Source organism: Cuculus canorus, chromosome 4 (assembly GCF_017976375.1).
Source record: "Cuculus canorus isolate bCucCan1 chromosome 4, bCucCan1.pri, whole genome shotgun sequence".
NCBI lineage: Eukaryota > Metazoa > Chordata > Aves > Cuculiformes > Cuculidae > Cuculus > Cuculus canorus.
In genome coordinates, this window is record NC_071404.1 from 42,144,544 (window position 1) to 42,158,135 (window position 13,592).

General features: G+C 35.8%; 1 protein-coding gene across 3 annotated transcripts in view; it reads right to left on the reverse strand.

Moving 5' to 3' along the window:
* Window positions 1-13,592, reverse strand: part of TLL1 (tolloid like 1) — a 136,194-nt gene that overhangs the window by 67,635 nt on the left and 54,967 nt on the right. For all 3 annotated transcript variants that reach the window (XM_009565159.2, XM_054066009.1, XM_054066010.1), the window contains exon 2: window positions 3,512-3,622. In XM_009565159.2, coding sequence (XP_009563454.1) covers window positions 3,512-3,622 — 111 coding nt within the window. The remainder of the gene's footprint in view (window positions 1-3,511; window positions 3,623-13,592) is intronic.

Genomic DNA, 13,592 nt, shown 5'->3' on the forward strand with positions numbered 1-13,592 from the left:
GCATATAGACATTAATACACTCTAAAGGCTTTGAAACGTCATATTCTGGTCTATATTACAGTTAGACAAGCATACAAAAGTCTGTGTCATTTCAGCAATCAACGAGCAAGAAAAACTAAGTTTATTTTAACATTTACTGTGTCATTTACAGAAATGCAATGCACTTCTAGGTTTACTGTGTACATTTGATGCATCTGCCACATACTCACTTCTCATATAATCCTTTCATGGCTGCAAGTGCCTTTGCAAACACCAGTAAACCAGAATAAAGAACACTGATAATACTGCACTAATCAATAAACTATTTAGAATTGTTCAGGAAGTTTTGTGATTTCTAGAAGTTTGCAGTAGCCTGTATTTTAAAATTCAATATCTGCTATAGGACAAGAGACTTCTCAAACTACTTTTATGAAAACAAAAGTAAAAAGATAAAAATAAGAGAACTATTGAAACCTCCAAACACCATAGAAAAGACCTGTCTCGACTTCCCATAAAAATTTTCAATATACATGTGGAAAACATATTTATTAAACACCAACTTAAAATCATATTACAGATGAGAAAACTCCATATAAGGCAAGTAAGTTTGTGTGGTTGCTCAGTGAATAACAATGTGCCTAATTATTTGTATTACACTATCGCATAGTTGCTGGCTCCCTTGAGAAAAATTTTCCAAATTTTTTAAAACATTTTAGATAGATGAGGTAATAGTTCAACACATTCCTTTCCAACAAATTACATCGTAACTATAATATAGACTACAGAGAGTATAGCAATTCCATTCCTTGTATTGGTCATCATTAGTGTAATGTCTCTCATGTTAATATTCATCTTATCAAAACAGGCATACAACTAAAGATTCCAAACAAATACTAAACAATCCTTAAAAGCATGAACTGTCACAGACAGAAAAGAAGAAAGACAAGGAACCCCTTATTTACTTAAAGAAACAATTATACTATGATTTTTTTCTAGAAAAAAATGTTAAACTATCATTTCTGTGTTAACACAGTGTGTATGAAAAATTGGAGAAGTATCTCATATAATTTATCTGTCCTATATGTCCTAAGCCACCGTCTAGAATTCATACTCCAGGCAGAAGGAGGAGATATTTTTGGCAGTTTAGACTCATAATAAAAGATACATAACAAAATTGTCAGCTTTACTGTTGTTTCTGTTTACAATGATCGTGGATATTGCTTGGACAAAACAACAAATAAAATGACAGAGCCACATTCTGAGAAGCTTACAGATTAAGTATCTGACTCTAAAAATCCAGGCAGATAATCCTCACCAAAAGGAGTAGTCACATAATGTGAATCAGAGCCTGTGAGCCTTGGGATTCTTAATTACTAGTTGCAGTGAAGAATGTGACACCACAACACCATCTTGAGGGTTTACACTCAAGTACCTAACCCTTCTATCTGGTGTCACCTCTAGTTCATGCAAGACAACAACAGAAAGTGCTCAGAAATGAAGCTTGTAATTTATTGTCATTGTGCCTGTAACTAAGGTAAAATATTAATTTGTTCTCTATTTTATCGACACTTTACATTATTTTTTCAGTTGCTACCTAATATAAACTAGTTAGTTAGTGGCAATTTACTCTTTCGGAAACTACTGGGGAAAAAAAAGCACACTAGGCTGTGTAGTTCACAAAAAAATGCTAAACACCTAGTTTGTGCATAAAAATGCTGTAAAGTTAGAAAAATAATTACACACGTAATGTGAAAATTGAGTTCTCCAACTCTGTATTTAGAAAAATCAAGAACGTTGAGGGTTTGCTGAGAGTCATTACAAAATCATTAATTTCAGCAATGCACACTCTCCAAAGTACAGTCCCAATGACCACTGCAGTTGCATTGATTCCTCTCATGCAATAAAGTCAGAAAAATGTGATCAAACACTTCACTAATCACAGAATTACAGAATCACAGAATCACCAGGTTGGAAAGGACCCACTGGATCATCCAGTCCAACCATTCCTAACACTCCCTAAACCATGTCCCTAAGCACATCCTCAATAGGATGTTTCAGTATCCCAAATAGGATACTGTCCACAAGAAAAGACAATGCACAAATGTCAAGATAGATAAGAAAAGAAAATTAAATAATAAAATATTAGACATTACTAAAACCAGAACAGAGTTGTATATTCTTGTTGCGGCAATTGAAAAAAAAAAAACAACAAAATTCTGCAGTTAAAAATGAAAAAAAACAAAAAAGCCAGAAGGAAAAGGAAAGTCAGCAGACTGAAGAAATTACTTGACTGCATCCACTTGAAGGGGAAATGGCCAAGTATTCTCCCCTACATTCTGACAAAATGCAAAACTAGTGCCTGAAATACCTTAGAAGCCAATCAAAACTACTCGTTCAGGGGAAAGGAGGAAAGGGAAACCACTAACTCTACTAACATTTTAAAATCCAGTCTTCATCTACAAATGAAAAAGTATGTTCGTGCCTTGAAAAAATGAGTGGCTTTGAAAAGATATAATATTAATTTTCAAGTTGTTTTAAAAATAGTCTAATTGTGACAATTAACTATGAAGAGTAAAAATATTTAAAATACATAATGTTCAACAGTTAAATTGAAAACTGCTTCTTAGGTCTGAAAAATTCCTTTCACATAATTCCTTAAAGCAATGCTTATTTCCATATATTGGGAATCGTTAGGTTAATAGTAGCTCTTTTCAGGAATATATAGAAGAACAAGCTTAATACAAAATAAACTTCAATCATACATTTATACATTTTCTAACAGCATTTTTTTCCATACTTCTCCTCAGTAACTTGGATTTTTTGGTACCATAACCTGAAAGTTTACAAATTCTGAGTTATGAATTTACAAATCAGAGCCTGAAATCATAGATACGTTTAGACTTTAGATAGAAATCCATTTAGACATAGATTATGTCTTTTCTCTCTTGCACACATATATACATTTCCATATACATATTATTTCTTAATCTATCTGGCTGCATATCCGGCCACTTGTGTTAACCAATGTGCAGCTTCTGGCACTAATTCAGTGTATGTTAACAATAGCAAATACACATGTATTAAAATATCAGACAAATAGTTGATTTTTTAGACTACACAAATTCTAGCAAGGATGACGTTCTTGTCTTGCTTTTATACCTTATTATAGATCTGTGTGGAACTGGGAAAAGAGCAAAAGGAGGGGCTGTAATTCAAGACTCCCAGTCTCACCTCCAGGATTCTATGTATGTTTGCCATAGGGCATTTGTGTCCTACTATTAGGAACTTCTAACAATGAAAGCCAAGCTTTGTACAACTTCCTTTCCCACATGACCGCCTGTAAAATAGACTTAAGGTTCCTACCAGTTTCTGCTCTTCAGTTCAACAAGACACTTTTAATCAGAAATGCCAGAATAAAACTAGAATTATAGCTTTTCTTTTTCTTTCCCTAGAACAAATTTATACTCATTGTTTAATAACATTTTGAAGTGTGAACTAATTTACCCAAAACACTATACTTGAGATATCATACCTGTGTTATGGCCAAGTCTTTCGTTGGAGTGCTGCGTAAGGTCAATTGTCCTGTCAATTTGAAAGATTTTTAAGTCTTCATCATCTAAGGCAATATCTCCCCAAAAGACAGCTTTAAAAAAAAAAAAAAAAAAAAGCTTAATTTAATTAAAGAATTTATTTAGACATTATTTAGACATTAAAACCAATCTGAATACTATAACGCCATGTTACAGCCCTTGGGAAAATATATGACAAATATATCATGTATATTTGCTTACCGACCTGTATTTTTTACACAAAGAAAGAAAACTACCTAGCAAAAGACAAATAGTTTCAGCGTTCTTCTGAAGTCTTACAGTCCTTTTAATTTCTTTACATACTGCCTAAACATAATCATTTAAATGTAATGCCAATCTATGAACATATTTTCAGCATATGCTTTTTTTTTGTAAGTAAATAAAAGAAAGAAAAAAAAAGTAAATAAAAAAAAAGCTTTTTTTTTTGTAAGTAAATAAAAGAAAGCATAAAAGACACCAGAATAGGTTAACAACTGATGAAGTAAAAAAAATTCAGTCCTGAGAAAATACCACGTTTACATTTCCTAACACCTTCTTGAAAATAAGAATTATTTGAAGTAACTTTTATGATATTCAAATCACGTTCTATATTACATTATGTTGGTGTCACAAAATTAATGTTTATCTGTTTTCTGTTAAATTGAGCGGAAAAAACCTTTATTTTTAATTTTCCTCTTGGTTTTTTTTTTCATTCTTTCCTTTTATAGTAAATCTCACTATTAGGATTCTTTCAAATACTTTGTTTTTCAAAGCTCCAGACTCTTTCTTGTTTTTAACCTTTTTTCAGCCTCTTTAGTAGGTTGTTTCTTTTCTCTCTTCCTATTCTCTTTCAGGCTCTCGCGGGTTTTTTTCTGTTAAACTGCTGCATAGCTAACTCATCTTCTCTAAGCTGCCATCACAACTCAGTGAACCAAGATATAGGTCCACTTGCAAGAATTCAGGATCTATAACCTCAGCCTTTCATCTCTGCCTCTTATTGCTGAGATTTTAACCGGAGGATCTCCCTGCCAACTCAAACTTATCATTAAAGCTGAACTCAACAGACCTTATCCTCAACCACTGTGAATGAAGTCAATAGAGCATATACCAATTAACATGAGCCAAAGTGGCTATTTATTATGTCTATCCAAATTCTTCCTTTTTCCTCTCTTCTCTGCCTCTGTCAATAGCTCTATTATTTGTCCCCTCAGAGTCACAAAACCCCTGGGCTCAATCTTGGTGTCACCTTCAACTCTTCCCAGTCTTTCCCCCATCCAGGAAGACATCATTAACTCTGCTTTGTTGTTTGTTATACAGTCCCACAGCAAAGTGCTATCTTCCATACAACTAAAACCTTGCCCAAAGTCCAGCTGTTGTCCAATCATTCTCTACTGTCTACTTCCATTCAAACTGATCCTAAACATTGCTGTTTGTTAACTAATATTCTTTTCCTCTATCTGTTTTTTATATCATTTTGTAGAGACCATTCATCAGATAATACTCTCAGTAGTTTCATGCTCCCGCAAAAGTTACCCTTTTCACATTTGACGTTCACATTCATTAGTATTTAACGAAATAAATTTCAAAAAAGTCTTTACTTAAGCAACGAATATATGTATTTCTGAAGAACTCACAGTATTAAATTACTTACTCCTATCTCCATTATTTCTCTTGAACAGAAGGCAACTAGGAGAAATTACATTGAAAGTGCCTTTGGTCTGCCTTGTCAAAGACCGTAAATAAAAATAGATCACCTAGACAGAGTTCCAAAATGAAAGTGAAAATTTTCAATTACAATCGTAATGAAAATCTTATGTCTTTACTAAATATGGATATTTCCATGTATATAATTTTTACCCCAAAGGATGTCTCTTAGAAACCACAAGTATTGGAGACCATTTCTGAAACTGTTCAGTCACTTCTAACACACTTCTGAACACCTTCCTTCCAAGCGTCATTATTTCCTTATGTTCACATTGGGTGCATTGGGGACATCATTTCTCAGACTAGCCTGCTCTCACCAGTGACGGTTCTTACCATCAGGCCAAGAGACATGGTTTTTTTCCTTTATACTTTATAAGAAAAAGATTTCAAATTGTCAGGGTTTGGAATAGCAAAGGGATAAAGTCAGTAGTCTCCATCTGACTTGAACTAAATATTGGTTACTATTCCCATTATAAACACCTTCTAGAGATTTCTCTTTGATATCATTCATAGTATAAGCACAATGAACAACTGTGAACTTTAATAAACAGATCAGAAAATGGTGGAAGAAACTATTAACATTTCAGCCTATGAAGATATGATGTGTTCCAGCAGAGGTCACACAGGTTGTCCACATCAGACTTGAGGAGAGCTAAAGCTTAATTGCAGCCCATTTTTCTTTCCTGGTAATACTGAGAATTAACACAAGGAAGGCTCTGAATTAACAACAAATGATGCAAAAAATAACTCACTGACAGAAATGAATTAGTAGAAAATCACATTGATATCAATGTGTAATACTGATGTATGACTATGAAAACCTAAGCTAACTCAAATTTTAGGGGGGAAAAAAAAAAAGTGGGAAATATCATCCCTAGTTCTGATGATGAATTTTTATCACTTCACTGTGGTAACATTGACTTTGCCATGAAAATACAAATAGCAAAGACTAAACCATTTGTATTTGTCTGACATAAATGCATTGAATTTGTGTGTGTATATATATCTCAGTGTTCAGACAAAATATACTGACATCTGTGGGGTTAGTAAAGAAAACAAAGCAATATTATTTTCATTAAACATCTGGAATGCTAGCTAGTTTTAGTTTTTGATTAGCAGCCAAGCACAGGTTAAATTTAACAATAATATAACAGTGGTAACATAACAGTAAATGCTGATACAAGTTTGACATAAATGTAAACAAGTAATCTGTGTGACCATCAAGAGTTTGGTTCTCTAAAGTATTAACTAAGTGTGAGCGAGCACTGGAGAAAGAAATACTATTGTTTAAAAGTATAACTAAAAGTTTGGAGTGTTCTTCAGGACACTTTTTTTGACACCAGGCAATTCTGTTTTGCAGAAAAACATAAGTATGTAAAAGACACTCGATTAAAGGCAGAAACCCTGATAGAATTAAATCATTTGACTTCAGCAACAACTTAATAATTGCCACTTTTACTGAAATAAACATGTGTTTTTTCTGAATTAATTTCAGTGCAATTTGGAAGATGTGTACCTAGCAAAAGAAACAACAGTTACCTGGATGCTACTTAATTTCAATTCAGCCCAAATAATCAGCAACTGAAACAAAAAGGGAGCTAATAATTGCTGTTTAAAAATTACACCTTTTTTCCTATGAAAGGTCTGCACTGAGTATATATTCTACTCTTCAAAGCCTGAAGAACACCCCCCTCTGAATTATCAAAAAAAAAACCCCAGATATCTCCTATAACTGTTAAAAGCATCTTTTAATTTATTTCTTTTTTAATGCCTGTGTAAGTGTCAAACTGCTTTGTAACTAAAGAAGACTGTATTTTTATCTCCTGCCTTAAAATTTTTATGGCCTGAAACTATCTGAAGAAGTCACTCTGTATACTTCATCATGTCACACACCAATCCTAACCTTACAGAAAGCAAGCAGAGGAATGTTTGGGTATGCAAGGCATGATATTAAAGATTTTGTTAAAAGCATTTTAGGATTAAGAGCTTTATGAGTTCCCTTTAAGGAACCTCTGACAGAACAGACACGTTCAGCTCTGCACCTCTCAGTTTTTCACAGATATTTAATTATGAGTTTCATCCAGAAAATTAAGAAGAATTTGATAACTAATTCACTTAAAATGAAAAAAAAAAAAGGAAGAAACAAAACTATAGAAGACCTTGCAAAATGATACAAACAGATCTTTAATGTATCTCTACTTATTACAGGTTGCTTGACATTACCTCTTAACCTATTTACCTATTCTTTGATGAGGAAAACTTGGTATTTAGACGCCCCCTTTTAATTTAATTTGAAAATGCAAGATTGACAATAAAACTTAGGGAAAATCTGTTGAAAATCTTAAGACAGCAATAATTACAAGTGGAAAGTAATTTAAATATCTTTTACTATAAATAGGTTCTTAATAAAAAAGAAAATGGATCTTTTTGATAAAGATATGTATGCCTTTTTATACCAAACTTCACACAACTTTGGTTTTGTTGGGAGGGGGTTTATGTTTTACAAGGCCAATACATTATGCATTTACACAAATACAGAGACAAACACGCACTAATTTAAGAAAGATGGACACCAACTGATTACCCAGTAGAAGTATGTTTTCTTTAACAGTGGAGAAGATTTTATGGGAGCTGCTAAAACAGAAAATACTCTTCAGCAGCAGAGGCAGTTCTGCTTTCATATAACTCAAAGTCCTCAGGCCAAACATCACCTTCAAAAAGTTCTCATTACACTAAAGGACAAAACACTAAGTTTTGTAAAGCAGCTAAGTTTGCAACATGTAAACAAATGTTTCATAAGCATGAAATCAAACAGGAATAGAAGTAGGTTGTAAATTATATTTGCCCTTCAGAGAAACACACCTTAATATTATCACACAAGTAATGTGATTGGAAAGGAAAAATAATACGATCTATAAAATATAAATCAAGCACAGGAACTACAGCTACATTCTACTACTTGTAACAGGAACTATTATTCTATCATAAATAATTAAGATTCATTTGCAAAGCTCTCTTTGCTAGTCTACCATCTTCCAACAAGTCCATCACTGCATCAAATATCCAGTATTCTAAAGAAATAAAATATGCTAGTAAGGATAGGAAATTAGAAAAAAATTAACTTAAAAATAGATGACATCTCTTTTAAGTATATAGAGGTATTGCCTGGGAAGATCATGGAACAGATTCTCCTAGAAGACATGCTAAAGCACATAGAAGACATGGAGGTGATTAATGGCAGCCAGCATGGCTTCACCAGGAGCAAGTCCTGCATGACCAACTTAGTGACTTTCTATAATAGGGTAACGACCACAGTGGACACAGGAAAACCAATGGATGTGATCTATACGGACTTCAGTAAGGCCTCTGACACAGTCCCCGATAATACCTTTCTCTCTAAACTGGAGAGATATGGATTTGATGGGTGGACTGTTCACTGGATACGAAACTGGTTGGATGGTCAAATTCAGAGAGTAGTGGTCAATGGCTCAAAGTCCAGATGGAGATCCGTGACAAGTGGTGTCCCTCAGGGGTCCGTATTGGAACCAGTGCTGTTCAATATCTTCATCAATGATGTGACAGAGAGATCGAGCACACTGTCAGCAAGTCTGCAGACCACACCAAGCTAAGTGATGCAATTGCCACATCAGAAGGACAGGATGTAATCCACAGGAACCTGGACAGACTGGAGAGGTGGGCCTGTGTGAACCTCATGAGGTTCAACAATGACAAGTGCAAGGTCCCTACACCTGGGTTGGGGCAATCCCCAATTTCAATACCAGCTGGCAGATAACATGATTGAGAGCAGCCCTGCAGAGAAGGACTTGGAGGTGCTGGTTGATGAGAAGCCCAACATAAGCCAGCAATGTTTGCTTGCAGCCCAGAAGGTCAACCACATTCTGGGCTGCATCAAGAGAAGCGTGGCCAGTAGGTCGAGGAAGGTAATTCTGCCCCTCTATTCCTCTATTGTGAGACCTCATTCAGAATACTGTGTCCAGTTCTGGAATCCTCAACATAAGAAGGATATGGAACTGCTGGAATGGGTCCAGAGGAGGGCTACAAAGATTATCAGAGGGCTGGAGCACCTCAGCTATGGGGACAGGCTGAGAGTTGGGGTTGTTTAGCCTGGAGAAGAGAAGGGTCCAAGGAGACCTCATAGGAATCTTCCAGTACCTGAAGGGGGCCTACAAGAAATCTGTGGAGGGACTGTTTACAAAGGCTTGTAGTGATAGGATGAGGGGCAATGGGTATAAACTGGACAGGAGCAGATTTAGAGTAAACATAAGGAAGAATTTCTTCACTATGAGTGGTGAGCACTGGCACAGGTTGTCCAGGGATGTTGTGGCTGCCCCATCCCTAGAGGTGTTCAAGGCCAGGTTGGATGGGGCCTTGGGCAGCCTGATCTAGTGGGATGTCCCTGCACATGGCAGAGGGGTTGGAACTACATGATCTTTAAGGTCCATTCCAACCCTAACTATTCTATGATTCTATGTACACACATGATATGATTAAATCAGCATACACAGTTAAGACAAAAAAGGCTCTCATGATTTTCAAGATGATAGTCAGAAGTCCATGGAGCAAGAAAGAATTCATATGGTTAAATACATGGGGCCGTGGATACACAGTAGGATGACTCATTCTGAGATTTCAAATATCAATTAGCACGTATAAAATACATATGGGAGTACAGTTTTATAATTGCAGCAACAAAATTACCTAAAGCTTCCTTCATAATTTGTCCTACTATTATTGATTTTTAAAACTCAAATCATAAACAGACTTTTTTAAAAAAAAAAATAAATCCCTGATAGTATTCATACTGATATAAGTAACAAAGTATAAAATGCAAATAAGTAAAAATTGCTAACATTTGCCCCTGTAGCACAGCACTGCAGCAGAAAGCCAGCTCCACCTTGGGATAAGTCAAGAGCACCCAGCTACCAAGGACAACTTTAAGAGTTCAACACTTGGGGTCAGAGACCACTATGATCCAGAAACCATTTTCATAACGTGATTTGTTCTGATGAATGTAAAAGCTGGAAAATGTTCAAGCAGGTATAGCTTTCCCACAGTTGGAAAGCTTCTGAAAATAAGATTAGAGAAATTCTTTCTCAGAATTTATCAAACCGACACGTAAACTGTGATCAGCCACGGAGGTATTCTGTGCTGTGAGCAGGTACAGAATTGTGACAGGGAGATTACTGCAGTACTGAGAAGATACCAATGAAAGGATTAAGGCAATATTAGAGGCATTTTAAAAGCAAAATCTCAGATTTTGGTATGCTACTGGGAGTGGAAAGCACAGGAAGTTTATCCTTCATCCTCTTCATAGAAGCTGCCAAAACCAGAAAACAAAAATCTCAGAGTTAATTGCAAGGCAAAATGGATATCTGAAGAACTCCTTTAATATCCTTCAATGGGAAGTGGGACACTCAGCACTTTTCAAAGTCTGACCAGTAATTCAGGCAGCAAGAGATGCCAAAAAGTATGTTGGCCCATCTTCAGGGTAGATATTCATCTAAATCTACATGTGCAGTGGTTCCAGTCAACAGTCTCTTCTACAACTGAGTCATTGAGTACTTCCCTGTAATAACACAGCTATGTGCATTATAGTCTATCTTAGTGAGTCATTTTGTTCCATACAACCTATTCACAGCTTACATAACTGCCTCTAACTCTGAATAGAAAAAGGAAAATTTAGAGCTTAATAGTAAAAACAATTTTGCCTCCTTACAACGAAGGCAACATATGCTACTATAATAAACCTGATTTTTTATTCCCACTGTCTTCAAATCAGTTTAGTCTTTCCAAGATTTTCATGTGCAATACACTTTTCTTAGACATTATTAACACGAGAATAAGTCAGGGCAAATAAACAGCGTAAGATCTTATGTACATAAGCACAAGACTGCACAGCATACCCTGAGCTCTTTCTGTCTTTGTTCATCATGAGTGCTACCTTCAGCCACAGCCACACAATAAATTTCCATGTCACTACACAGAGCTCAGCACTTTCAGAATGAATATAAGAATTGACATTGAAATAAGTTAATTTAATCAAGTTTTTTAATTGTCTAAATCAACTTGACTTTTTATTGAACAAATATGACAGATAAAAAAGTTAAATAAAACTTCAAACAACATTAAACAGAAGACCACGACAGCCTGCTCTCAGAGACACGCCAAAACAAGAAATTAGCTTCTTGATTAATTTCACCACTCAGCATTTTCAAATCTGCACAGGACTATGAGTAAGTGTTAGTGAAAATTTTGATTTACTTGAATAAGCTTATACAAACACACCTGAAAATGGATATAACAACTCTGACTGCCTCCTTCCATGGTCTTTCTTACTGTAAAAGTAAATTAGGTTAAAAATAGCAAGCTCATCAACACTTACACCAATTCCATTTTTCTAGAAAGCTTCTTCAAACTCCTAACCAGAAAGCCACCATTTTCCCTAAGGAATGTATCACTACGTCTTCTATCAGAAAAGAAAATGATGGCAGAATACTTTAAACATCTCTAGACTGTATACCAGTTAGAAACACGTTCCTCCATTCTTTTGAATGTGGCATCTCCTGACAGCACCTTGCATAGACTTACATAAAATTATCCTGAAATCAGCTGGCTTGTGTGTGGCAGTGATGTAGCCTGAGAAGCACAAATTGTAAAGCCATTTACTTAAATCTTCAGTGACGCAGTTTCTCTGTTGACATCACTACTTACAACTCGACACTGCCTCATGTCACGCACTCTTAGAAACGTCCCCTCCTTTCCCCACGCATAATGCTTTCAGCTTCCTTCCTTCCTTTCATCAGGTGTTCACATTTATAGGTAGGGTGCTGGCATGGCTACATCCCTGTAGGGGCCAAGTTACTCTTGTGGAGCCCCATCTGTGGTACATAGCACTTCAATGCAGATTTTTCACACTATTCTTCAAACTCTGCAGGAAGCTATTAACAAACTGACTCAACTAGGACAGAAAAACAAACATGTATGACCTGACCATGGACACGACAACCAGCTGCAGAGCCAAGGGCAGAAGGAAAAAAATAATTGCTGGACAGGCATACCCCATCCCATAGAGCCAGCTCGTGCCAGACATCCCTCTCAGGTGCGCAGTACTCAGATCGTAGCACAGATGGGCTACAGGTTAATTGGTGTGTAGAACTAGGGCATGTTAAGTTTTTCAAAGCAGAAAACATATCCAACACAAAGCAATACTCTTAATAAAAATGAAGTATTTGTGACACTCTATATCAGGGTAAAATTTTCATTTACCAAGGGAGGCATTTATAGAGCTTGATCTTTGTGAAAGGGGATACTAACCTGCTAGAGATGTTTTTGAACGACACACCATAAATCTTGGTTTAGAGATGCCCATTTCATCTGAGCTAACTACAGCTTTTACTTCTTTCTTAATTTGAAAGTAGTAACTTTTTCAATTCAATATTTTTCAGATTCCTTTTTTGAGGCACAGTTTACATATTCCTTTCAAATTAGCACAAAACAAAAAGAGAGATCTTCAAGAAAGTAAAAGCTACTTTGACAGAAGTTGCAACCTTAGGTGAAAGGACGAGTTTCTCTCCTAAACTCACCGAACAAGATTTTGAGGATAGGGTCTTTAACAACACAACAGGTCCTGTGCGAAATGTTTTGTTCTTGGTTAAACTGTTCAATCTGACAAGCTTCCTGACTTTCAGTGACTATTTTCATTTTTCTTTTTTTTTTTTTTTTGCAAGATCACCATCAACAACACGCACACTTTGTAACTGGTAAAAATCCACTCCTCGCAGAATGAGTTAACCACCGAACTGAATGCAGAGGACACTCCTGAGCAAACAGTAAAGGCGTCTTATGTTGGCAAAGCAAGCAGCTACTCCAAGAACTTTCCCCATCACTGATCACTGCCTCATGGCAGATATTAGCAAAGTAACCCTACAGATAAATTCTCTGAAAGACATCCATTTCCCCATCCTGCTATTATCTTTTTTATGATTGTTTCCTACTATGTCCAGTTTTTAGACTGCAGAAAATGTCAAAAGTTAAAAAAAAAAAAAACACTAGCCCTTTCCTAAGAGCAGTTATCAACGCCTTTAAAAGAAAAGCCACACCAAGAAATCAGCGCCCTCAGAAAGATCAATTATTGCAAAAACATAGGGCAATCCCAGCTAATTTTTCTACTACAATTAACGCTGACGTGCTTTATATGAAAACACGTGCAAGAGTACCACCTTTCCCTGGGTCCTTCTGCCACTGGGATAACAGAGACAGTGAGGGAAATATATCTTAGAGTTTCTGGGAAGAGTGCATATCACCCCTAGCAGAAGCCAC